Source organism: Rhipicephalus microplus, chromosome 3 (assembly GCF_043290135.1).
Source record: "Rhipicephalus microplus isolate Deutch F79 chromosome 3, USDA_Rmic, whole genome shotgun sequence".
In the NCBI taxonomy this organism is placed as follows: Eukaryota; Metazoa; Arthropoda; class Arachnida; order Ixodida; family Ixodidae; genus Rhipicephalus; species Rhipicephalus microplus.
The window spans coordinates 130,996,273-131,022,791 of record NC_134702.1 but is presented as its reverse complement, the minus strand read 5'-3'; the positions used below and the strand labels follow the sequence as shown (position 1 = coordinate 131,022,791).

The window sequence follows — 26,519 nt, the reverse complement described above, 5'->3', positions numbered from 1 at the left end:
CGTCATTGCGCGAAAAACTTCTTAAAGAACGAGAAAAACTTCTTGCTGAGCCGGCATTCTTACTGACGTTCATGATCAACCAAGTACGGGTACCTTTAACAGTCGACACGGTTTAATGCCCCTCGCCTCGTTTCACAGCCAAAGATGTTGTGAGATCATAACACGAGTCACGTGTTGCGTCCCAGGTGTCCACCACCGCTAACACCGCTACCACCGCCGCCAGCGTCCGTTACCAGTATCCCGAATAATAGAAACAAACCCTAAATAAATAAAAAAAACACTACGGACACAATGAAATTCGAACATGGGTCCACCTGGTGTAAATTGAGCACCATAGTTGATGAAAATATCTAACCTCTGCAATTATCAACACCGGGGAGGCATTGTTGGAGGTCATCACTCGGGCCAGACTGTAAAAATGCCGCGAAATTGTATTTATACTTACTGAGGAGAGAAAGATTTGCAAGAGAGTCAAGTATTGTACGGAATATGTTCGTAAAACTGAAACGCACGCTGCACTTATTCCTTTTTAACCGAAGTGTGTGACGAACCGCAGGTTCATGACAGTTTGGTGGGTCAATAAAAAATTGTACAAAAATTTATTCACTTTATTCAAGGTCAATAGGGTGGAAATTTACTGTACCACTAAATTTGCGACGTACCCTCCGTAGAGGGTATGTGCCAAGAGCACAGGAAGAATCACTATCGTCAACGTATCAGAAAGAATGACTGCCGTCGCACGGGAGCACGCTGCACGAGCTACCGAGCGAACGCTTTTCTGTCGTCCTGTGTCGGAAACTGGACAGGCTGCTTCATCTTGGTATCAAGGACCACATTGTTTTTCAGCGCAAGCGATCACCACCTTTGTTCCTGAAAAGTCCTAACCCGCTCCGTTGAAACATGGTAATGTGATGTTCCTTTTCAAACTATTTCGTGAGGTTGATTTCGTCTAAAAGACAATCGCAGCAATGAAGGTCAAATGAATGACGTAAACGCGATTTTGGTACTTTCTTCTTTGGTTATGATAGGTAACGTGTCTGGAAAAGCAATCATACCAGTAATTATGTAGTGACAAGTGAACAGCAAGCCATTGTTCAAAAAGCAGAGCGTACTTAGTGAGGCGGATAAATATCTGTCTCTGGTCATTCTATGCCAAACGTCCCACACATTGAGCTGGATGTCCTTCAATTGTGTAGAGAAAAAATAGGTTTTTCAGATCTGTTCACTACTTATTGTCAGCAAAAAATTTTGGTAAAAATCTTTCGGCCATTACAGTGTTTTGAATTTAGCCGTTGTGGGTGAAACCTAGGTGTCAAAAAATACTCTAAAATATAGCATACTTCAAGAAACGCCCTAAATATCTGCGATTTGCTTTAAAAAGAATAGCATTATTTTATCGTCACCCATCGACGACCACTAGTATACCTCACGATGCGTTGTGGTGAGAAAATGATGCGATTTTGGGTCCACATTGAATAAATTTAAAATATTTTACAAATACTTTACAATATAATTATATAACATTGCTGTATAGTTGGCAGTAAACGTCTCAAAATTATTGAAGTCGATGGCAGAGCAGTTTAGAAGTTGAAGGGGGCAAACGGTAAAAAAAAAGTGTGATGTGCCTTATGTTCTGGCCCATGTAGTCTGGCGATGCTGTTCAAGTGCTTCAGCGCATATGGAATAGTGAAGAAGAAAATTTTTTCGAGGCCAGGATTTCGGCTCACGAGGGGCTAGTTCGTTAAACGTCCACCACGTGCCGCATAAAGTTGAACCCTCCCTCTCGTTCCCTCTTTTCTCCTCCCACCACGACGCTGACGAGTTCCCTATACGGAAATGGCCTCGCTCTTCAACCTGTTCTCACCCGCCCTTCATTGCGGGAACCCAAAAAATAGCGCCCCGCTGTCCGTGCATTCTTACTCACGCCGTTTAAGAGCCGACTGATGTAGAGTACGCGAACAGGTTCCAGACCGGCCATGAAAAAATTTTCAGACTGAGGACTTCTTTCTTTCTTTGGCTTGGTTGAATTCGAGTCCTCACAGTTTTGATATAGTCATAGATAATTTATATACGAAGAAGCTACGGCCAACTGCATTACATTCTTTAGTTTTTTTCTCGTCGTAGGTAATCTATTGTATTCATAATATGAGGTTCAATACTTAATTTGTGGCTAAGCAGTATTATTTTCTGACCCAAACTTTTTGTAGGGCCGAACAAAGTTTTTAATCTTGCTTTTTTTAGCTATTAGGCTATTGAAGAGCACGCAAAAAATGAAGAAAGATGTTAGTAGAACGATTTTCATAGGAGAAGCATGTTCAGTATATTGGACACTGGGATTAATTTGTTGAACATTTAGGTACACACATTCTGCCATTCTCTTAGAAAGAGCGCTGCTTTTGGCCCTGTTAGGTTAATAGTCTTATAAAACACAAGCGGGGTTTGTTTTGAACCGAGAAAAAGTTTCTCGTGGTAGAAGAGAGCGTGCCTATGTTGTCCACAATTCAAATTCATCATAAGCTAATCCTCTTCATGCTTCATGCTGTTGATAGATTTCCAGCGTGCCCCAGTTTTATTTTTCTATGACTCGGCTTAAAGAGTGTCACGTCAAGCCACCTCTTGTTTACTTTTTTCTTTCTAAATTGAGCATGATGTGCACCAATTGCATGTTAATGTGAGTGTACTGGACATAGGTAATTCTCGCACTGCCAGCAAAGTTTTGATTAGAAAAACTACATTTTTTGCAAAAATGTATTGAAAAGACATGACAGAGCTCGTACAATTTAAATTATTTCGATGGGGCAAAGATATGCCCTGAAATACTTTTGTGTACTTGACCGCATCATGCGCACCATTTTCCCGTAGATTACGCAATTAATTCTGGTGCCCGATAAATAGGTGGGGCTGAAGGGTGAACCACACCTAAAAACATGTTACTCGACTCTTACAGAAGCTACCAAAGTGGTTTCAGTTCCGACTGTAGCTCTGCTTACTTTTATGCATCACTTTTACCGTCATCTTTTTGTCACCGACTAAGTATATGTACCACCCTGCTGAAATAACCAAATGGTGATTGCAGTAACTGTAAATAAATAGTAATAATAAATAATGTGTTCAATACGTTAGTCATGGGGCAGGAAAGGAATGTGCTTGCTAACTAAATAGTAAACGCTCCAAGATTGTACTGTTCAGTTATCCTTTGCGAAAGTTCTTTCGCTTTCTTATTTCTTCGTAGCGGTTATTCTTTGCGTCAATGTGCGTAAGGAGCTAAGTATAGTTCCTTGAGAAAGTAGCACCAGATGCTCGGGACCGACAGCACAGTGTAAGCTGAAGGAGCGGCTTTTGTAGAACTTTTTGTAAAATCTAGGCGAATTGCACGCTTGATACATGTAGCATTTCATTTTCAACACCAGAGTGTTTAAGCTTCCTTTCCAGCCTGGCCGACGGCCTCTCCGAACTCGGAACACGTGTCAAGCTAAACGGAAACAAAGCATTGCCATATATATATATATATATATATATATATATATATATATATATATATATATATATATATATATACTAGTCGATAGACTGATATAGCAAGAAGGGAGAAAGAAAACTAAGGAAGAGGTAATGTAAATGAAAGGAGTTGGGGTAAGCCACCAGCATCTCTGCTTCCACAGTCGTCTCGTGTGCGCCAGAAAAATCTGCCTTTTTTTCTTTAGCTCAGCAATAACATTCATTTCTATAATAATGCTATACAATTCGCATTTCTGCCCACAGTGCTAAAGTGCCCGAAGTGGTCTAGTTTGTAAATGTTACAAAGGGAAGCGACAATAAAATGCATCATGGAACTAGAATAGCATTCTGTTGATAAGCCTGCTTCTTTTTTCTTTTTAAAGTGTTCACCGTATAGGTAAGTTTGTTTTATGGTATCGGTCGTTGTCAGCTTTTGAGTCTTGAGTCACCAGAGCTCCCTCTAATTTGCCTGCCCTAATAAGAAGACTAGTGTAGTTGCAAAGTACCAGAACTTTTGCGGAAAGCAATAAAAACTTTAAGCGGCTTTTGCCACTATAAATGCTCATATTAAATTATTGATCACAGATGGTAGGGTTACATAATTGGTGCTGAGGTGTACGTGACGAACTACTGGAGCAACAGCTGAGTTTTAGTGCCGGAAAGCAACACAGTTACACAATATTTACCTACGGCATTTTTTTTTCAATTATGGTATACAACAGCATAAATCACTCCTAACATTTTTTTTTTCAGTTAGCTTGCCACTATTAATACATCTCAGCAACCTGGTTTTACATTTATCAACGAAAACGTTCATTCTTTACACTTTTGTGACACCCCCTCGAGAAGTACAAACTGACAAAAATATTACCCAGCGTTGTGCTTTAGATGGCTTTTGTTTTCTTTCCGTTTTTTGCCTGCGTTTTTATTATTATAAGCAGGCGTCACCATGTGTAGAATACGATCACTGTACCGTGTAGAGGGACCCGTGAAAGACACACTACGCGACAACCTTCCCTCGCTGGTCACCCCACTGGCGTGAGTGGTTCTTAAGAAAGAGAAAGGAAGAGAAAAGTGAGCCCCGTTATTGTCTGCTTCAGTGAGCGACACCGCCACAGGGCTCACAAGGGATGGGGGTGAAGAGGAATATAAAAGCTAGGAGGAGTATAGAAAAGAGGAAGAAGAAGCAACAACAAACTGAGGGGATAGGAGAGACAGGAAAGATGGAAGCATGGTCACTGGAGTACGAGGACGGGGTACACTTGCGAGAGATGTTGTCGGCGTCTGTAGATGGCGTAGAGCAGGTCCAGTAGGTCAGAGCTACACTGTCGTCGAAGATCGTCGGCGACAGGAGGTGGCGTAGGGCCAGCCCAGTCGGCCAGAGCTACGATGACGCCGAAGGTCGCGAGCGCGCGGAGCGCGCGGGCGCACAACCGGTCGGCACGGAATCCAGCGAGCGACTCTCACCCCACTGGCAAAAAATAGTTGAAGCCAGCCAAGCGCATTGTCATCCCATATGTGCCGGGCGCCAGTGAAGAGCTCTCCGCGATTCTCGGAAAATCAGGGGTCGAGGTGATTCGCAAGCCTGCTTCGATGCTCACCCACTTGCTACCACGGCCGAAGGAAGAAGCAACACCAGCGAGTAGTCTGCAAGTTGCCGTGTTCAGAGTGTCCAGCAAGCTACGTAGGCAAAAGCGAATGTTTCCGTTCAGAAAGCCCGTGGAGCGGCCGACAGGCTTAGACTGGCGTTCCCGACGGGGGAGTCGGCCGCTGAGCGCTAACGTGCGCCTTGACGGGCAGCAATAAACTTCCGCGCCCACTCGTTTAGATCACGCCAACTGAAGAACGACGTCAGGAAGGCAGAAGTGCAACGTTGTGCTTTTGAAGAGCCCCTGAGAAGCCCGACAATATCATCGATTTCTACAGCTTTTCTGTTCTAGAAACAGAGAGGAATTTCGAAAGGAGGTCCTTGCGCGAATCCTGGCACATTTACAACGCTCCAACAAACTTCAACCGCTCTCTAGGAACACTATCCTCAGTACTCGTTCACGGCTTTTGAAACTTGTTGGAAACGGAGAGCCCAGTTTTCGCTAAAGAAGACACGGATATGTTTTGTGACAAACACAGACAGATCCTGAGGAACACACACCTGTCTGTGTGTGTGTGTGTGTGTGTGTGTGTGTGTGTGTGTGTGCGTGTGTGTGTGTGTGTGTGTGTGTGTGCGTGCGCGCGTGTGTGTGTGGGTGTGTGTGCGTGTGTGCGTGTCTGCGTGTGTGTGTGTGTGTGTGTGTGTGTGTGTGTGTGTGTGTGTGTGTGTGTGTGTGTGTGTGTGTGTGTGTGTGTGTGTGTGTGTGTGTGTGTGACAAAATAGAATACGACGCACGTTGGTTTTGGGCGGTATATTCTGACTGCCCTTTCGGCTGGTAGACCAGCCTATGTCAAAGTAACAAGTACATGTCAACGCGCTTGCTTATGAATACGATTCTCATTGTATAATAAAGCTCGGCAACGTATATCAGCGATTAGACAATTCATCGCATGAAGTGTTCATGAAGGTACAGTTAGATATCATGCAAAAAGTTTGCAGCATATCCACGGAGTGAATGATGGAGAGTGGGGCGAAGCATTCGTCCGTCCATGCGTCCATCTGTGTGACCGTCCATGCGTCTGTTCGTGCGCCCGTCCCTGCGTTCGTTCATGCATCCGCCCCTGCGTCCGTTCATGCGTCCATCCATGCATCTGTCTGTGTGTCCGTTCGTCCATCTATTCAACACTCTAAGTCCCACCATCTCGCATCTTTTCATCATATATTCCCCATATAGAAGCACCGTCATTCAGTGGACATTCCAAGGACTAAACGAGAGGTGGCACACGCACACTTTTTTACGGCTTGCGCTTCGGGTCTACTTCCCACCTTCAACCACTTTGAGTTCATGGTATATACTAGTTCACTGTATTCATGGCTCTTCGGCCAAATGTTCGCTAAACCTTTCTAAAACCAAAGAGGTTACGTCCAGCGAGTATAACGTAGCAACCTTTTCATGTCAGATAGTGCTCAATGTACATGCCAATGGCTGCTAATGTGAAATGAGAGACAGGAGAATTCAGCTTTTAATTTCTTACGGCTTGCGCTTAGTATCTGCTTCCCCCCTTTAACCACGTCAAATTCATTCATGGTATATACTATTTCATTGTATTCATGGCCCTGCGGCTCAACGCTCGCTAAACCTTTCTAAAACTAAGGACGTTACACCCAGCGAGTATAATGTAGCAACCCTTTCTTGTCCGATAGTGCTCAATGTACATGCCAACGGCTGCTAATGGGGATCGCAGCGTGCGCGTTGACTAAAAGCCGAATGCTCCTGTCTCTAATTCCCCATTAGCAGCCATTGGCATGTACCTTGAGCACTATTTTTTATTGTTAAACAACGCACAGAAGAAAGCTCTCACCGGCACCACCTTGGAGGTCAAATGTTATACCTTCCAGGTCAAAGCGTAAGATTGGTTACATACTACAGGTTACATACTACAGACTGGTTACAAACGCGGGACGAACGGGTGCCGCTATAAGGAGCTTCGCCCCTAAAACATAAATAAATATATATACATACAGAAAAATGTGTAACACCTAAGAGCAGAAATCCCTTCGTGCACACAGCATAACACTGTAAGAACCGGAGATAGATAATGATACAGCAACAATGAATGCATAGATATCAGAATATCAAAAAACTGTGTGATATTACAGTGAGATTGCGCGTCATATACACAGCTCAGTCATTGTGATATAAATAATATGAGTGGTTGATGCTATATATATATATATATATATATATATATATATATATATATATATGTATATATATATAAAAATCTATATATATATATGTATATATGGTTGTGTGTGTGTGTGTGCGCGTTTTGCTTTACTAATAGGCACCTGAAGTAGCAGATTTAAACTATGTGTAATTGAATTACTGCTTTCATATGCGTTCGTGCCATCGTCCTTCATAGAACGTGCTTGTCTAAAATTTTGATACTATGAAAAAATAATTGAAAGCATTCAAGCAATCCCACCTGTGTTTGTGTAAATTGGCTAACTTTGGCAACGGTGGTCGATGTGAAGGCGTGGTGATACTTTTGTATCACCTGAAAAAGCTAAAGCAAAACAAAAAGTCTGGTGAGGGTCAGAACCCCCTCATCCGCATATAGTTACCACCCTGAACGTCACCAAAGTGCAAGTTGAAGGTCTTGATGCATCCACTAGAGCACAATGGGCTTAGTAAAACTCTTAGCACACACAAAATATCCTAGGTGTAAAAGTGTCATCAGTCGACGTAGGAATGCAGTTTATCTAAATTATGTATCTTTCTTTTACCGACATTGTCCATGTCCCATTCCTCTGAGGCTATGCTTCTGAATTATGGTGCAGTGTATAATACTGTGCAAACACTTGTACTCGAGCGAATATAGGAATGAGAAAGGCAGTGATGTTTTCATTCGTATATTTTCATGAGTCTTTTTGTCGTCGGAATTTAATAGCTGCCACTCCAAACCGAATCACAGTAACCCAACTTGTAGTACTGATTGAGTGACGTAAAATGTTTCGAAAATATTGAGCCTGTAAAATATTCCGAGAAAAGTGAAATATTTCTGTCATTGAAAGAGTGGTGGCCTATAGCAAGAAGTATACCTGCAAAATACGACATAGTTTATTTGTAATCAAACCTGCGCTGCAAATGAATATTGTGACATATTTTGTAATGTGTTTAAAAATATACACATCTTCCGTACTTATTGTGGGCTATGAAGGAATCAATAAGGCAAAAAGTTTTTTTTTGAATAACACAACACCTCCATAGAATGTGTGAAACGTATGTGCATGTCCCGAGTCAAATGTTCAAAATTATGCTGTGCATACCGGCAAACTTTACGTGCAAACGAATGCAGATGTCAAGATCATAACAATACAAAGCACGTATATACATGCACAAAACAAAGTTATATTCACTGTGGAGGTATTCAAAACAAAGAACGAAAAAATGAAATAATTGCATTCCAAGCACATTTTTTTTTTTGTCCTTATCCAGTCTCAACAACAAGTTTCTTGGTGTGAGAAAGATCCTATCACCGTTTCGGGACCTTAGATTAATAAAGCTACATTTTTCAGTTCTCTCAAGCATAGAACCATGGTAGTGCTATGAACACCTCATTACTATCATAACTAACTACAGCTGCGAAAATTGTGCGGACCCCTGGCCAATACAGGAGTGCGTGGATGCATGTGTTTATGTACGCGCAAACATACAAACTATACGCACGAACATAATGAAGTATGGTTAAACACCTGCTCCCCCCTCCCCCTCCAGGAAATAGTTTCCGTACGTGTGGCTGGCCCGGAAAAATTGAAAAAAATCAGCCTCTAATGAAACACGAACAATTACATATAGGCAGACGCTTACGGCAAAGACATAACAACGAATATGATAAAATAAAGTGTCATCAGCAATACTTATATTCGTAGTAGCCTAGGCTACGTAACAGTTTATTACATGCTTCTAAACGATCCCACAACCACCGTATGCCTCAAGAAAAGCAAAAAAAATCATGATCGGTAATGCGCTCAGTAAGAGTTAAAATCTCTTGAATTGGATTCGCGGCACTTTCTATTAAAGAACTAGAACGAAAAGAAAATAATAAGGCCTAACGTATAACATTTTTGTTTAAGCTTTGCGGACAATATCCTTCTTTTTAGTAATGCTGGCGATGATTCACAAATGAAAATCTGGAGATGTAAAGGAAAAACACGTTAAAGTATGAATAAAGAAACGCCCGAACAAAACAAAGATAAAGTTAGACGGGCCGGCGAAAACTCGGAATTAAGGGTACTAACAACAAAGCCACCCCTCCCCCTATGTTTCTCGCATTCATCAAGAAAATATGGTCGAGTTAATTCGAAAATAAACGTTAGTCATTTGCAACACATGCCCGGCAATCACATTGCCGATAAGCTTCAAGCAGAAATTCAAAATATTTCAGTAATAACTTACGGGCCTAAAACACGAATGAACTACTGCACGCGGCCTGAAAAACATCACGATGCTTGAGTGGTACCACAAGATGCAATAAACTTTACTTATAGAGAGGGTAGACACGCCCGCACGCACGCATCGCTCATATCATGATATTATTGTAATGAAGTAAATCATGTAGGAAAACCTCTCCCGTGTGCCCGTTTCATCGGTGAGAACACGAGTGAATAGAACATCCAGGCACACCATAGAAAGAGAATACACAAAAAATAATGTTCAATAGCAAATGCGCAGTAAAACCAGAACCAAAATATGATGAGACGTAGAGCAGCCAGCATAAGGCCTTATATGAAGCGAGCGAGTCTAAAATGGAAGCACTGGCTCACTGGCTGCATGCTGTGGTTATCTCTGCCGAAAGCAGCGCTGGAGTCCTACCACGTATCCGACTCGGACACGATTTTGACTCCTCCGCGCTTGTCCACACACCGGCACTCCAGCAAGAAAAACCTGCTCCCGCAGTAATTATTATCCCTCTGTCAAGTGGACTACTAAGTGAAGAAAAAAAAAAGGGGGGGGGGGTGGACTTTGCAGACAGAAAAACATTCATTCTCCTTCGTTGGGAGCTCGGCTGAGCCTGCGACCATGGTTGGCGTCCATCCTACCCCCTTTCCCCGGCGTGTCGTTGGTGTTTGTGGAAATGTGGTTTGAGGAAGGCGTTCGCCGAATTTTCATTGTGTGGACGACGACGCCAGAGGACCATGCTAGGGTGGCTTGCTGCCTCCACAGTCCACCTACCTCGAGGCAAACCCTTGCTCGCATTCAACGAGATAACACAAAACTTCCGTTTGTCAAGATTGGTATTCCCCTCCTACATCCTGGCTTGAGTAGGGCGCCGGGCAGTCACCATTGCACTATTACAAGCCCATGCGTATGGTAAGATTGGATGTGATATGAATTCCTAAGTATTGTATGAGGTAACTTGATCTCAAGGGAGAATATTTAAGTAGTATACCTGAGAAGAGTTAGGTGACCTAAATATATGCTTAACTTTACATTTGTTAACATTTAGTTTCAAGCCACAAGCTGCACCAGTTGGATATAATATATAAATCGGAGTGTAGGTGATAACAATAGTCGTCTGAAGTAATTTCTGTAAAAGTATCGCAATCAGTAGCAAAAAGGTGCATATTAGAAGTTACTTCAGAGGGTAGGTCAATAATATATATTAGAAACAACAAAGGACCGAATACCAACTCTTGGGGCACTCCTGAGGTAACATGGCACATTTATGAATTGTAGCCGTTGGCGGTAACGTACTGTAAGCGATTAGCAAGAAAGCATCCAACCTATTTTATTAGGTTAATGTCATGTTTTAAGTTCCGTAACTTGTGGATGAGAAGTTTATGACGCACTTTATCCAACGCTTTTGCAAAATCTAAAACAAATGCTGTCCGCGGATAATGAACAATCAAGAATTACATCAGTGAAAAGTAGGAGTTGAGTCTCACGTGATTATGATTTCCTGAAACCATGTTGTGAAGGCGAAAAGAAGGTGTTATTTTCAAGAAAATTGAGGTTACTTCTGATTACGAAATATTATATAGTAGTTTGAAGCACGTGCTGGTAAGAGAAATTGGTTGTTAAGATTTTCTAAGCTGATTTGAGAAGTATAACTACCTCCCCTACCTTTCACCGATAAATTAAAGTACCTATGTGAAGCGATAGGCTTGACAAAGCTGTAGCCTGTAGAGAAAAAAGCACATGCGAAAACAACGCAGCTCGTTTGTTATAAAAATGTTATGTTGCAAAACTGTATTGTGATCTATTTCCACAATGTGCCTAACAAATACAAATATTGTTAGACATTTATTGTGCACACATTTGAGATGAATGCATGAAAAACCAAACACGACAGCCACCACAAAATGTGTGCAACCTATATACATATCCCGATACAAAGATGAAAAATCATGGCGCGCACAAATTTACAAATTATGCCTATAAACATATGCCAATTCTAAGATCATAACACAAGGCAGGTAGATATGTTCGAGCAAAGTATTCAGTAATAAATGCACATTGTATACATTCAAACAAAAGATAAAAAATAAAGTATTCACAAGTATTTTCATTTTTTGTCCTTATCAAGCCTCAGCAACATTTTTCTATTTATGAGATAGGGCCCATCACCGACCAAACATTACCACTGCAGAAACTTCTTTCAAGCATAAAACCATAGGAGTGCTTAATTTGGGCGTCTTATTGGTGTCAGAACTCACTTCAGCGGCCAAAATCACACAGACCCCTTGCGTAGGCAGTGCTGTGGTGAGGGGGTTGGGGGGGGGGGTGCTTGTGTACACGTACACATACAAAGAGATGCACCAGCATGCATAAGGAACGGTAAAGCCTCAACTTGAAAGAAGTTTCTGGCCACGCTGCTCGGTCAGCCAACAAATAAAAAGAAACCAATAAATATATATCAACCATTTTGAAATGGATGCTCATGACAGCAACAATATGATGAAAGCTTCATGAACATTACTTGCGTTTGCAAAAGCCTAGGGAATGTTACAGAAATTATTTAGAAAAACGTTCAAGAACTTAAGAGAACAATCGTGGACACAATGTGAAATGAGAATGTACATTTGTCAGGAAATTAAAATTTTTTTTTAAAGACACTCAGCTATGATCTACCACATGTAGTCACTGGTCAAGTGATTATCCCAGGAGACAGCGGCATTCCTAGTCACTGGTTCGTTCACAAGTTTCGCGCTGCTGTCCAATTCTTGTGAAGCATCTTGCGCAGTTTTGATAGTGATTTGACTTTGGTAGAAGTACCATTTGCCAGTAGTTCTGTCCGCCGTTGAGCGGCATCTATGTCTTCAATGTCAGTTGGTGATACAACCTTTCGCTCCAATTCCTGGGCCCAGCGAGGCCTCTTCAAGTGACTTTCTTGTAGGAGACATTCGTTCCAATACTGCAGACTGAGTTTTCTGTAAACACGACTGGCTTTCTCATGCACAGCAACTTCAAGTCGTTTCGTGCAGCGCAAGTCGTCATCGTGCTGAAATGACCTCCTGAGGAGCATCGCGCAATATTTCTGCGATCTGAGATCGGTCAGCACTTGCTCCCTCGTGTCACAGAAGTCCAAGTGTGCATCCCTGCAAAGACGCGCCTTGGCATGACAGTGTGAGGCGAGACACTGGCCTTTGCTTCTAACGTGTGACGCTTCACGCTACGACGTCGGTGCAGGGCTTTCCCAGATTGACAATCAAGGCAGAGAAGAAGCGATAGCCCAGTGTCGCAATGAAACGAAAATGAAAACAAAATTATGTTTGTGACCAGAACGAAAACGTAATTTAAACGTGATTAATTATTTCGTTCCGGAGCAAAAACGGAATATTTTTATTGTTTTTCGTTTCCCAGGAAAGAACAACCGAGGTCTTGCAACGTGAGGAATATCCTGCATAACGGAGGGCACATAATCAGTGCGTATGTGTAGGGCAGGCATCCCTAAATTAAAGTGTGTCCAAATATTGTGGAAAATGAAAAAAAAAGTTTCAACCATACATGTTTGCATTTATTCAAGCGGGCTTTCGTATGCCTTTCACACAGGCCGCCCAGAAGTTTGCTTGATCAGAACAGTATTCGCGCATATGTGACAATACCCTCGATGACGGGCTGCTTCTGAGATCATGCTCCCACTATTCACACACGCATACATTGAGCCTGTTCAGAATATTTCTAATTCACTGTTCAGAGACTCAAATACGATAGCCTCGAAAAGAACTGGTTTGCGTTATTTGGTTACGAACTCACGGTAAAACTACTTGCTCTTCCCTTAGGAGCGTTTTAATTTATTTTAGTCTGGTCCCGGGTTTTTAAAGGAAAATCTTATGTTTTTATAGTTAATTTAACTTTAATGTTTTGAAGAAGAATAAAACCATTACAAACCGTTAGGGAACTTTTTTTTCGCTCTGGAACGGAAACAGAACGGAACTTTTTGTGGTGGAACAAAACTAAGTCCAAACTGGAAAACCCTACAGCATTCGCTTCCCGCACGCTAACCCCTGTGGAACTAAATTATTCTCAGGTTTATCAGGAAGTACCTGGCGTCGTCTATGGAGCCACGCAATTTCATCAGTACATCGCGGGCAGACATGTGACTGTTCTGGCTAATCACAGGCCACTCCTGAGTATTCTAGAGCCCCAGAAGAATTCCCGCAGCCATTTCCGCCTCGTATGATCCAATGGTGTATTAAGATGTCAGCATAAGACTACGACGTCTTGTACTGTCTAAAACCGACGCACTGACTCATTTACCCCTCAGCGAAACCATTGAGGATACACCTCAAGTTGGCTGCATGCTCATGTTCAAAGCGCTACCAAGGCCCCCCACTAACGGTCGACGAAGTCACAATGGCCACGCAAGATGACCCACATTGTTAATGCTGTACAACGCCCTGATGGAGGGCAGAGTTCAAAACTTCAAGAATGAGAACTTCAACGCTTTTAACAAGAGAGCAATGGAGTTCAACTGTCATCGTAGTTGTATCAAATTGGGATCACGAGTTGTCATTCATGGCCCACTTCGACAACGAGCAATGGCTCTCATTCATGCCGGACACCGAGACGTGATCACAATGAAGTGCGCCCGCAGCTACATGTGGTGGTCGGGAATCGGCAAGGGCACTGAGATAGCTGCAGAGTGCACAACCCGCCACTTAAATCAATGTTTTCCGACGCGAGTTCCAGCACCGGACTGGGGCAGACCGAGCACACCTTCGTACACATTCTTGGTAATTCCGGATGCCTACAGTAAATGGGTTGAAATTCACCAAGTGAACAAAACAACATCGACAGATGTCATCAATTTCCTGCGTTTCTTGTTCGAAACTTTCGAATTACCCTACAAGGTGGTTTCAAACAACGGAATCACATGCGTGTCAGCCAAAATACAGAAACCCTACGAGTGACACAGTGGTGAAATCTGCTCCGAACAACCCAGCCACAAATGGACAGGCGAAACGCTACTTGGTAGAACTAAAACGTGCTCTTGCAAGTACGGGGTCGTTACAGCGGCGCATTGCACGCTTTTTTTTCAAGCAACTTGCAACGAGTCAGACGGGCCAGGTACCGGAGAATATCATGTTTTCTTGCGAGCTGCGAACAAACATAGCCATTCTGCCAGAACCGCCTTGAAAGGTCACACCACATAAAATAGACGCTTCGTGTTGCCGGTAACTCCACAAAGGACAACTAGTGGTCGCCCGCCAGTTTCATAGAATGCCCGAATGAACGGCGTCCATCGTAAAAAAAAATCGGCTGGAGATTTTGGCTTGTTGAAGCTAAAGCCCCTCCATCGCGTCTTCTACCGAAAAACGCATGGAAGGGCTTTAGACCGTGCGTTCCCGCTTCCAGCCAGCTGCATGGATGCGCCCTGCCCTCTACCTGACCTCCCCCCCCCCGACCCCCCCCGATACGTGACGCCGCGCGCCCGGGTGACTGACTGACTGTCGGGGCAATCAGTGCGCCCGCGCACTGGTTGCCTCTCCTTTGTGCTCCTCATCCTTTTCATGGCCCACAGCGGACTCGAAAGCCAGCGCTCAGACCATTTTGGACCATGCTGCGCACAAATGCCTTTCTTGAAAGTAATAAACTCAGTTTCCTGTTACGTACGCTTGTTATTCCAGCTACCGTGGACCTAACACAGTGCAAATAGGGTTATTTGTTCTTAAAAAAAATTAACTCCCCCCCCCCACCTTTCAGCATTATATCCGTCTCTTTTATTTTACTGCCATTATTAGTTTTTTTTAATTTATATCGTTAAAATTGGAGAGTCGCGTAATAAAAAAGAGGAAGTGCATTTATTTATTTATAGATTTGTTATTTATTTTAGAGAAAATTGCCAGTCAAGTGTTGGACTTTGGGCAAAGGTATTTGGCGCAGTGGACACAGCAATGTGTAGGAGATACAGCGGTATAGATAGTTTTGAACGAAAGCGTGATGATTAAAAAAAAAGAAACGACATGAAATACGGTCCACAATCTCAAGCGCAAAACAAAAACTATAAGAACAGTGCCCACTAGGTTATGTTGTTTCTGTAAAAAGTAAAAAGAACTCAAATACCAACTGTAGCAATAATAAAGTCGCCAATATTAAAAATTAGACCTTGCAGAATCAAAGTATTGAAGAATCGTGCAGAATCGAGGCTTTGAACCTCAAGCAATCAGTCTGATCAAGACGAGTAATAAAGTGAAGCGCACTGTAATATATATGAAGGTGTAGTTATGAGCCATGTGAAAGAGCTAACACACGAAGAAAATAGTTGAGATCCACACTTTTAAGAATCTTTGGTGGCAAATTGTTCCACTCTCTGCCTGTGTGAAAAAAAAATGTACCTGTATATAGGGGCTCAATCACACTTTCAAGATTGCAGGCACGTGTTTCGTGGCGCAAGATTGGTTCGATATAATTAGTTTTTTTGTATTGCCAGCTTATTATTATATATGAGATAATCAGTCTCCATTCCAGGGTCTCCAGTTTAGCGCTTTCCAGAAGAACTGACGGATATGTCTTAATTTTGGGCATTGAAAATGAATTTTCTAGCTTTTCGCTGTATTGATTCAATTTTATCTGTGTTAGCTTGCGTGTGCGGGTCCCAGACAGCCGATGAATATTCTAGTATTGGCATTACGTACGTTTCACATGAGGCCATTTAGGTTCGCTGCATGCCTTAGCAAGTGCCCATCTTAGGTAGCCTAGTATTTTGAAAGCCTTTTTCTCAGTATAAGACACATGTTCATTCCATCTTAAATCAGATGTGATGACAAGACCAAGGTGCGTATACTGTGAGACAAAGGACAAGAATTGATTGCCTAGGTTGTATTATTAGATTTTTAATGAATCTTTTTTGCGGGTTATGGTTATCGCCACAGTTTCTCTCGCGTTCAAGGTCATCTGTCATTTTGTGCACCAATCTTGAGTCTTAGATAAAGAGTTATTCAAAAGAACATGGTCGCTGGAAGCGTTGCATCTGCAAAAAGCTATAGATTTGCTGGAATGTCACGGGTGGAATTATTGACACATAAACCGGAAATAAAAGAGACCCAAGGACGGATCCCTGAGGTATGCCGGATTTAAGTGGCGCGGACGGCGAGTTGATACCACCGTCCATAATATCGCGCCCGGTGAATATTTCTCCCAATTTCAAAGCCTGACCAGGGATGCGTTAGTTAATTAGCACTAATTAACTAATTAGTAGATAACTGTTGGTACCATGTAAGCTGTAAAACTCGAGAATGTGCTGTAAATTCAGGGGTCTATGGGGCACATACTTCGAATGTTCGGAAACGCGCACTTAGTCTTTTTTTTTCTTTAAATACCCTATTGATGTGCTATACTATCGATCTTTACCTCAACGAATCCTAAATATTGTTTCACGTGGTCATGAATGTGCCTTCCATAGGAATCCTCTCTTTTTACGCGTACCCTGTTTCAATATTTACGTGGCACCGTAGAGTACACCATCTCAACGCTAGATGGAGCTACGAGGGCTTGACGGCTGTCGCACCCTGAACAAAACTGGCCAGGGAACTTTTTTTTTACCACACGATTCAAACACGCTCTATACCAGCGTAAACAAGACATATGTCAGTACCTAAATCCCAGAAAGCAATTGGATATCTTCAAGCACGTCTCCAGGGCAGCGATTCAAATGCGGTAAAACACCCGATATTTCTGAGACGCCCATAGGTGCTGTGCATTATTTTTTAATAAGCTAGGGAACTCGCACTATTTCTACTACAACACTGTAACTCCGGCAGAAGAAAGGTTCATGCAGTTGCTACTTGAAACCGTGAAAGCAATGAGAAAATCAGAAAGGGAGAGGAGTTATTATTTTTTTTCTCTCCAGTCCCATAGATTGACGCGGGGTCCCACCCCCACCGTGCGGGAAAGCGCGCCTCCTGCTCGTGGGCCGGAATCCTGGGGACGATGGAAGTTTATTCAGAGTGTTCTTAGATTGAGGCGAGAAACAAAATTTTGTTGAGCGTTCGCAGCGTGTCTGGCACCGGTTCGTATGTCCACTTCACTACGCCGCCACACATCCTCGGGGCAATTGAAGTATGGGGCACAAACACGGGTTTCAAGATCACAGTAATTGCAGCATCCTCTGTACGTTGAAATTATTTTTCTAAGCACATGTAATGCACAATATGCAGTAAAACCTTACTCATGTTGCCTCTCTCAACCGCAAACTGCTCCATCTTATCTTTACCCGACATGTGTCACACTTGTGCTTTACAAAATTTGAATTTTCACTGACTCCACAGAGGCGAAGAACAGAATAATAGTGAATGGGTCCTAATCAGTGATGCCCACAAGGCTATGATTTTGGTCTGTGCTATCACTGTCGACCTTGTTGCTTCTTTGACGGAATAGGATTGTCCTTCTCGAGTTGCAGTAAGGAGTAGCTCACCAGGGTCTGTGATCTCGACTTTGCCCTCACCGAACGTGAAATGCAACCCCCGCTTCTCAATTCTTCCAACTTGCTGTAGATTTTCATCATAATCGCGCGCGTAAAAGACACCTTCAAGCGTGACGTATGTCTCACCACACACCTCGACAACTAAATTTAGCCATTTCCTCGCCGCATCTTTCCAGATTCTTTGTATATCCGCTGTTGACTTGCATGACTTCAAGTATTTGATCGTCCCCTTGTACGACGTCATGCGGTCTGTCGCATCACTGTCCTTATGCCATGCGTCAGGATGGGCTGTTGCCAATTTTCGGCACTCAAAGCTACCAGAGTAGCCATTCTTGCCTGTAGCGGGTTTCTTTTCAATTCTCATCCCCGTCGTCTAAAAGTCTAAATTTTTCGCTTTATGACCAATTTTTTCGCTGCGCTTCTGTTTCAGCCTTAATTACGACGAGCACATGACCGAAATTTCTAAAAACGATTTAAAGCGGCATTTCAGCCAATAAGGGGTGTCCATGTGTGCAGCGCGCAAGCGTGCCTCGCGCACTGCAGCGTACCAGCGTCCCAGTGTGTAGCATCACAATGGTCCAGTAATCAGGTATGGCGCTCGGACAGTGCCACTGGGTTTCGCGTTAGGGCAGTGACCAGTGCTAGGTTCATCTTGGCAGGCTTGCAGTGCCTCGCGTTGAAGCGAAGAAGGAACGACGAACAAGCAGCTGGTGCCGGTGAACGAAAAGTTGTTACAAAGGACGTCATTGTGCAAGCAGTACGACGCCAGCCCTCTCGCAAGTAACTTCGCCACGCTGCTCGTTCCTCCTTCTAGGTAACTATGAGTGGTAGCATTTCAGCGTCATCCGGCTGCTGTTGAGAAAACGCACCAGCGTCCACAATTCCCATAAAGGCTGTGTTGTCGTCGAAATTGTCCTGGGGTGCCATCTCAACAGGAAACCGAGAAAGATACTCAGAGTTGGTGTGTCGTTTCCGTGACTTCTAGGCAACTGTAAAGTCAAATGCTTGGAGCCAATGACTCCATCGTGCAGGACGACCACAAGTTGACAAATCAACCTAGAGTGGTGATCGCTGATAATGGTCAATAGGTGGCCGTACTAATAAGGACAAATTTTCAGGACTGTCTATGCCATGGCAACATAATCCATCTCCTTCGTAGTGTAGTTTTGCTTGGGACAGCGTCCTTCTGGTGTAGGCGATCATCTTTTCGTTTTTCGTAGTTATCCTGTGATTGTACGAGCACTGCTTCAAGACCCACATTACTTGCGCCTGTATGTAGCATTGTTGGCGCGTCTTCATCGAAATGGGCGAGGACATGAGGTGTTTCCATGCACTGATCAAACTTGTGAAATGACTGCTGCTACTTTGCACCGTATGTGAACTGGATATCTTTCCTAGTTAGCAATGTCGATTGCCGTGCTATTCACGAGAAATTGGCAATACACCACCGGCAATAGCACAGAGCTAAAAAAAAAACTGCCACCATGATTTTCGTCTGATGACGTCGGGCAATAAGCCACGGCATCAATTTTATCCGGGTCGGGTCGGATGCCTTTGCTGCTTCCGACGTAACCCAGGAATTGAAGTTCGTTAAAGCTTACGTGGTACTTTTCAGGTTTCAATGTAAGGCGGGCTAAGCGTATTGTTTCAAAAACTGCTTCGAACCTTCGTAAGTGCTCCTCTGAAGCCGCAGAAAAGACATTCATGCCTTAGAGGTACATAGAGTAGCTTTGCCATTTGAGTCCTAGCAGTACCGCAATCAACACACGCTGCTGTCGCCAAACACATACCGGGAGTAAGTACCTGGAATTCATAAAGTACATCAGACGTGACAAAGCTGGTGTTCTCATGAGCTCTCTCATACATTTCAATCAATTCATCAGTGGCGCTTTTCAAGCCCATGGACGGAAAGTAGCGTACGTTTCGTAGTTATCCTATGAATTATCAATACGCGGCAGAGGATAGACGTCCTTGTTTCTGATTTGATTGAGTTTTCGGTAGTCGACTCCGAAACTCATCTTCTTTTTTGTCGAGTACCACGGGCGATGCCTAAGGACTGTTAGATGGCCTAATAACGCCATCTTCGCGCATCGTTCTAACTTGTTTTCGAATTGCATCATGCGTATTTCAGGCGACACGATAACAAATATGCCGGAGAGGTCTGGCCTCAGTATCCGTGATGATGCATTGTGTCGTCAGTGGTGTTTAACCAACTTTTTGAATGGATGGAGAGCAGCCGTGGAACTTGTTGATTCGAGTGAGAAGGCGGTCTCGCACAAGGGTAGATAACGTCGGACGAACGTTGACAGGTGTCCGTGTGGTGACAGTAGACGTTTCTGCCTTCTCCACATAATGGCAAACTTCTATTTGAGCGAGTTCGTCTAAATAGGCAATAGGGGTGCCTTTGACATTGTGCCGGTGTTCTCTGCTAAAATTTATCACTATGAGTCAGCGCATTCGTTCATAACAGCTTGACCATATGTTAAGGCTTGAGCAGAAATTGAACCCGAATATTCCCCGTGTCAGTCAAGTGTTCAACCACAGAGCCACACCACGCCTCAGAATTACTTTTGAAATAGACCCTAACTTGTGAAACGTCAACTTTCGTTGCCGTGTTGGCAATTCAATTTTTAAACATCACTTATGTACTCCTGAGATACAGCCATCATGTCGGGTTTATGTCAATTGTTGATAGGTGCAATTCACTGAAGTTGATTTGTGTAGCAGTGCCCAATTCTACGATACTCGCGATTACTTCTTAACATTTTATAGCTTCAGGTGTTGCTAATACTTCAATTCCTGTCGGCATTGTTCAGCAAGTGCAAACAACTGGTTATATACACATCTACAACCCTCCAATATACGCCAGTGCGTGCAAACATTTATACATAAATTTTGCGTCATTTCATGATAAGTCGCTCCATAAGACTTACATCAGATTGTCCAATTTTTTATTGCGTCATCTAGAGCACATTCCAGATAGCTAGCTAGCTAGATAGATAGATAGATAGATAGATAGATAGATAGATAGATAGATAGATAGATAGATAGATAGATATATAGATAGATAGATAGATAGATAGATAGATAGATAGATAGATAGATAGATAGATAGATAGATAGATAGATAGATCAACGGTGTTTTGATTGTCTGAACATACAGCTGAAATGAACCAGTGGCTAATTACAGAGTGCTATGCTTCGCACAATCAAGCTTCATTAAATTTCTCAATTCTTTGCCGGTGTAAAATTTTTTTGAGGATGAATGAAACGTATAAATCTCAATTAAGTGCTTTTCAACGCTTTGAATCCCTCATTTTTTTATGGTAATGCGTTTCCCAGAAGTCACAGGATCGTCTCCTCAACCGTTACCGACTTCCGCAGACTGACGCCGGGGAGGCCGAGATGCGCCACCAGACCACCATATTTCTAACCAGTCTGATCGTTCTGCTGGTCGGAGTGCTGAGCTGCATATTTCTACTTAAATACCTTCTCACTGAGCAGCGACCAGTTGAAAATGTCATCACGGTGAGGACCTTGGAACATAAGTTGCAGGTTATACTTTGACGGAAAGTATGTTACTGTTTGCATTCACTTAGGAAGCTAGGATGGGCAGCCAACATTACACGTTTTAGATTTTTGTCTTTTTTAGTATTCTGTGTCGCTCGTTGCAACTAATACATTCGTTCTCCCATATCTTCCGTTCGCACAAAAAGAAGGCTGAAGCTCTAAAGGTTCACTGAGACGGGACAGAAAAAGAAATGAAGCACACTTACACACCACTGAACAACTGAACTATCACCGTACAGACAATAACTCCACACCAGCAATTTGTTATATTTCAGCCCACCATTTCGCGCTCTGTAGGCCTGTGTACCAACTGGGCCAATTCTATGGCGGGGTCTTCACTCAATAATGAATTAAGGGGTGCTTTCTGAGGTGTGCCAAACCAGGAACGTGTGCCTGTGGTGACGATGGCGTCCACGAGTAGAACGGCTGAGCAGCGCCTCGCTAGTGATTTTCTTTTGTGACGGGCTCAGTGCGAAAACAAGTACAGTGATGTAGTGACCCCAACTGTTGTTGCGCGGAGACTTGGAAACAATACGGAAAGGATACGGTCATGATACGGTTGTTGAGGAAGCTATGAGTCCATGGGGGCAGCACCAATGTGTGAAACGACGTTTTTCTAAGGACCACAACACTGATCTGCTTTTAACGTCATGCAGTCTAATATAAGAAAACAATTATGGAAGGACATTTATTTGTTTATTTATTTATTTATTTATTTATTTATTTATTTATTATTTGGTACAGCCATAACTCTAAATTTGGTTGCCAAGGCAGGAGTAATTACAGTGCAGCGAATGGTACATTTCTTACAAGGTAATATCATGTTAGAAGCACAAAATACAAGAAAATATGTAAACATAAACAAGAAAAATTCATGAGCACTAACCCATAATTTTCGGATTGCAATTAGGAAAGCATATACTCATTAGAAACGATGCAATGAAGAAGGAACAACGAGTGAATCACGTTCTCGAAATAAAGCATACCCAGTGACTTCAAATAGGGAACTATTGCCGCCAAAAAAGTCAGGCGTTTACATGTTTGTCATTTCATTTTTAGCCAGTCCCATTGAACAGTTTTCAAAGGAAAAAAAGAACCTCTGTATTTTTTCGTTTTGCATTGAGGTACCAAAATGGACTCTGCTTCTTCAGGGTTCGTCGTGACCTGTTAAATTCTATGCGTGTATGGAAATCTAGTTCATTGTGGTTGTTAACAATGCTAAACATCATATTAACACGGTGCAGCTTCCGCAGTAATTCGAGAGTGCAAGTACCAGATTGCATGTAAATTACTGATACGGACACTTTCTTGCCTTATTTATTGGAATTAAAAGGCTGTGCTTTTCTTGGTACAGGCTATATGGAAATAATCTCAACTTTAGTGTATTGGATACATCTCCGTACTCGAATAATGGACGTGTTAGCGACGTATAGGCTACTAATTGTTACTGTCACAGTGTTTCAATTTATGTCTGAGCAACCAGAGCCAATTTCAAGCTGCGGCAGGTATAGTTTTATTTGTGTTTTTAGTTTAACGGGTATTCAATAGTTAAACCCGAGTAGTTAAACCAATCAACAAGGTCAGGTAGCAGAATCTTCACATTTCAAGCATAGGCAAGTTTGGATTTTTACCTGTTATTAATATCTTAGCGCATTATGCGAAATTCAAGGTCACTACCCACATAAGACACTAACAAGCTATAGCTATCAAACGGTTGTTTAATGCGGCTTGATCCCGAATTGCCTCAATATTGTTTTAGAGAATGCACTCATCTATAAACCAACGGGTGCGTACGTAATTGTCAGAAGGTATTCAAATAACTAAGAAAAAGTAGGAGCCAAAGGACCAAACCTTGAGATACATTAGTAAGCACTGGTACCGTAATAGAATTAGATTTCACTATGTGGACATATTGATAGCGGTTCAATAGGTAAGAGTCGAGCCACTTTACAAGTTGGTTGTTATTTAAAATGATGGTCAGTTTCATCGTTATATTGAAATGTGACACATGAATGAATGGTTTTGGGCAACCATGAAAAACATCTATTTGGCCATGTTTCTTTAGCTTTGCGACGCATTCGTTGTTCAACGAATGCGTCGACGCATTCAACGAAGCAATTGCGTTGAAAACATATTTGCCCCGTCGAGGACAAACACGCCCCATCGAAATTCATGTTTGCTGTTCTTGGAGAAATTTTATCTTTACAAAAATGGCCTTACATGCCCAAGAACGAAGTGTTCCATTAGCTTGCTGGCAGTGCTTAACTGAAAAATTAACGTATACTTTGTCATGGTATGCTTATCACCACATTTGTGGACTGGCATTCTCTGTCGAATTTCGTGTCACATTTATGAAGACTTGCATCAATATACCAAGATGTTTCGCGCACCATTCAGTGCATCTTTGAAGAAAGTTGTTCGGAATATCTTAGAGCCCATTTGATTTCTTTTTGTCGAGATTTATAAATGCTGAAAAAAAATGTCCTGTTTCCTTGAAAAGAAGTGAGGTATACCTATACCTTTGCAACTGAATTTCGCAACTGTGTCTGATCTGTGTGAAAATTCACTGAAAATTGGATCACTAAAAGCCTGCGCTATTACGCTTGAATCCGGAACAACAGAGACGTCACGCACAGCGTCTTTCTTATCGGTGAGATGCTCCCAAAACCTTTGTGGATCAAAAAGAAGAAATTTATACATTGTGACTTTAAAAACAGATGCTTTGATGTTTTGAGCTTTTCGCATAATTCGCCACAATAATCCCGCAAGTTCTGTTTTAATTGCGACAGTAATTACATGGGCACTGTCGGCTGGATTTCGCCACCGGCGTCGGCGTGGGCGTGGGTGTCGGCGTCGACGTGGACGATGTTGTCATATATTTTATATGTATACGTATCTATATCTAAGAAAACGCAAGGAAGAAAAGTCTCGGAGAAAAATAGGCCCCATATGTGCATGTTTCACTGCAAATGTCGTCGAAAGACGTCTTTCGTGTAGAGAGAGTGGAGAAAACGGGTATTTGAAGTTTGCGCGGAAAAATCGGTGAATTGTATTCTGGAAGTGTTGCGCTAGAAAGTCTCGATACGTGCAGCGAAGGCGAACGACTGCATCTAGGCACGTTAGACACGAGCGTCATCTGGCAGTTATCTTCGAAAATGAAAAAAGGCGTGCGCCCCCAAGGAGAAAGATGCCCACATATCTCGGAGGTGATAAGGTGTAGAACGCGAAGCGATGGGCAGGTGCCGCCATCGTGTCGCCTTAGCAAAGCGTTGCAAAACTTGCCTTTTTGAGCATCGCGTTGCACTGTTTGCGCAACGTGATAAACGCTACGATCCTTAAAATTATTTGTGTGTGCCTTCCCTAGTAAAAAGGTACACATACAAAACGTCGAGCAGTTGTTATGGTGCCCCAGATATGCGCAGCTTTTCTTTTGAATTGACAATCACACAAGTATGAACGCTGAAACATGAGGAATAATGGTGGGCGCTGCGAATGGGGTTGGCCGTTTGAGGTATCATTTGGTGCCGTTAGAGGGGTTGTTACTATGGGCAAACAGTCAAATGTAGAGACAGACAGACCAAAATTTTAGCGTCGAAGGTTCCCAAGAATGAATATCCTCTTTAAAAGACTCAGGCTCGCGGAATCAATCGTGGGACATCCGCTTCGCGAATACAAAGCGTTAACAACTAAGCCACCAAGAGGTACCTCCCTCAACGTTCAAACGGCAAGCTATTCATATCTACTACTTACCGCCGTTGGCGGGCATCTCGGGGGGGGGGGAACTATCACGTTTTCAGCATTATCAGCAACATGGCGCAGTGAGCGTGCGGTGGCTCTCATCTCTCACGCGTAATTTGGCCTGTGTTGAGAATAAGGGGGTGTACGCTCAATCGCGCGCCCTCATCTTGCAGTGGAGAGAATCGTACGTCTTGGCTAGCCTATGAGTTTCGTCGGAACAATTCTGTTGTAGTTACTGAGCACGTGAAAGTCACTGCAATCGCTGCACAGCCTCCGCTTGCGAAAAGAGCGCGCTTTTCAGACACAGCAAAGCAACTACTGAGATGGTTATTCGAGTTAATATATACTTGTGAATACGTTTCGTGCGTCCCTTGTGCATGAGAAACCCGGGACACGTTTCGATCTGCTTGCCATTCAGCACGTGATCATGCAATTTGTTGCTAATGCGTTCAATGCTTTGCCTTTGCGGCAAAGCTGTGACTCTTTTTCTGTCGACTGCTTTTTGACAAATGTTCAAAGCGATGTTTTTGGTGAAAAATTTCGCGAGTAATCCAGGATTTAAGGCTGCTCACTCTCCTACTTTTGAAAACGACATATTATTTTACACCCTTATGTGTCGTGATCCTGAAATACAGCCATAAATCATCTGCGCTTGCTGTAATGTATGCAAACATTTCATTTAATTACTATAGTTTAGTGCGACATCTAAAATATTAGCGTCGTGTTCATGGTGAAGTCAAGAAAGTAGTCCTTGTAGGATGTGTCTTGAGCCAAAGTTTCGAGAAGTGCTGTGAGCAAAAGAAGTTCACGTCTCCTGTCACTGGAGTCAGTGGCACGCCTTTTGTAACAATTTGCGGTCAAGCACGATCACAATGCATCTTCTCTGGGCTTTTAGAGTTACTGGAATATAAAGAATTTGGGCCCAAGAGATGAAATATTCGTAACTTCATTACAGCGAGTGTATGGTTTAAAAGGATACACGACGTGTAAGTGGCACCACGCAAGAAAAGAAAACTGAACGATTGCACACGGTCCTTGATCAAAGATTAGTAGAACACGCTCCCCAATGCTGTAAAATGTTTTGAGGTGTTGCGAATAGGGGCTAATGGTGTCCGTTTTAGACACTGTAATACTATGGCAGTCAGGTGTTGATATGATCCATTCATTTTATTACTTCCCTCGAGCAACAGCCG

The 26,519-nt window shown here is 42.8% G+C and overlaps 1 protein-coding gene across 1 annotated transcript in view; it reads left to right on the top strand.

The window, feature by feature from the left end:
- Window positions 1-764: 764 nt before the first annotated feature.
- The window catches only part of LOC142802958 (neprilysin-1-like), a 136,627-nt gene continuing 110,872 nt past the window's right edge, over window positions 765-26,519 (top strand). The window contains exons 1-2 of the mRNA XM_075888042.1: window positions 765-903; window positions 21,361-21,546. Of these exons, the coding sequence (XP_075744157.1) occupies window positions 901-903; window positions 21,361-21,546 (189 nt within the window). The 5' untranslated portion in view covers window positions 765-900. The remainder of the gene's footprint in view (window positions 904-21,360; window positions 21,547-26,519) is intronic.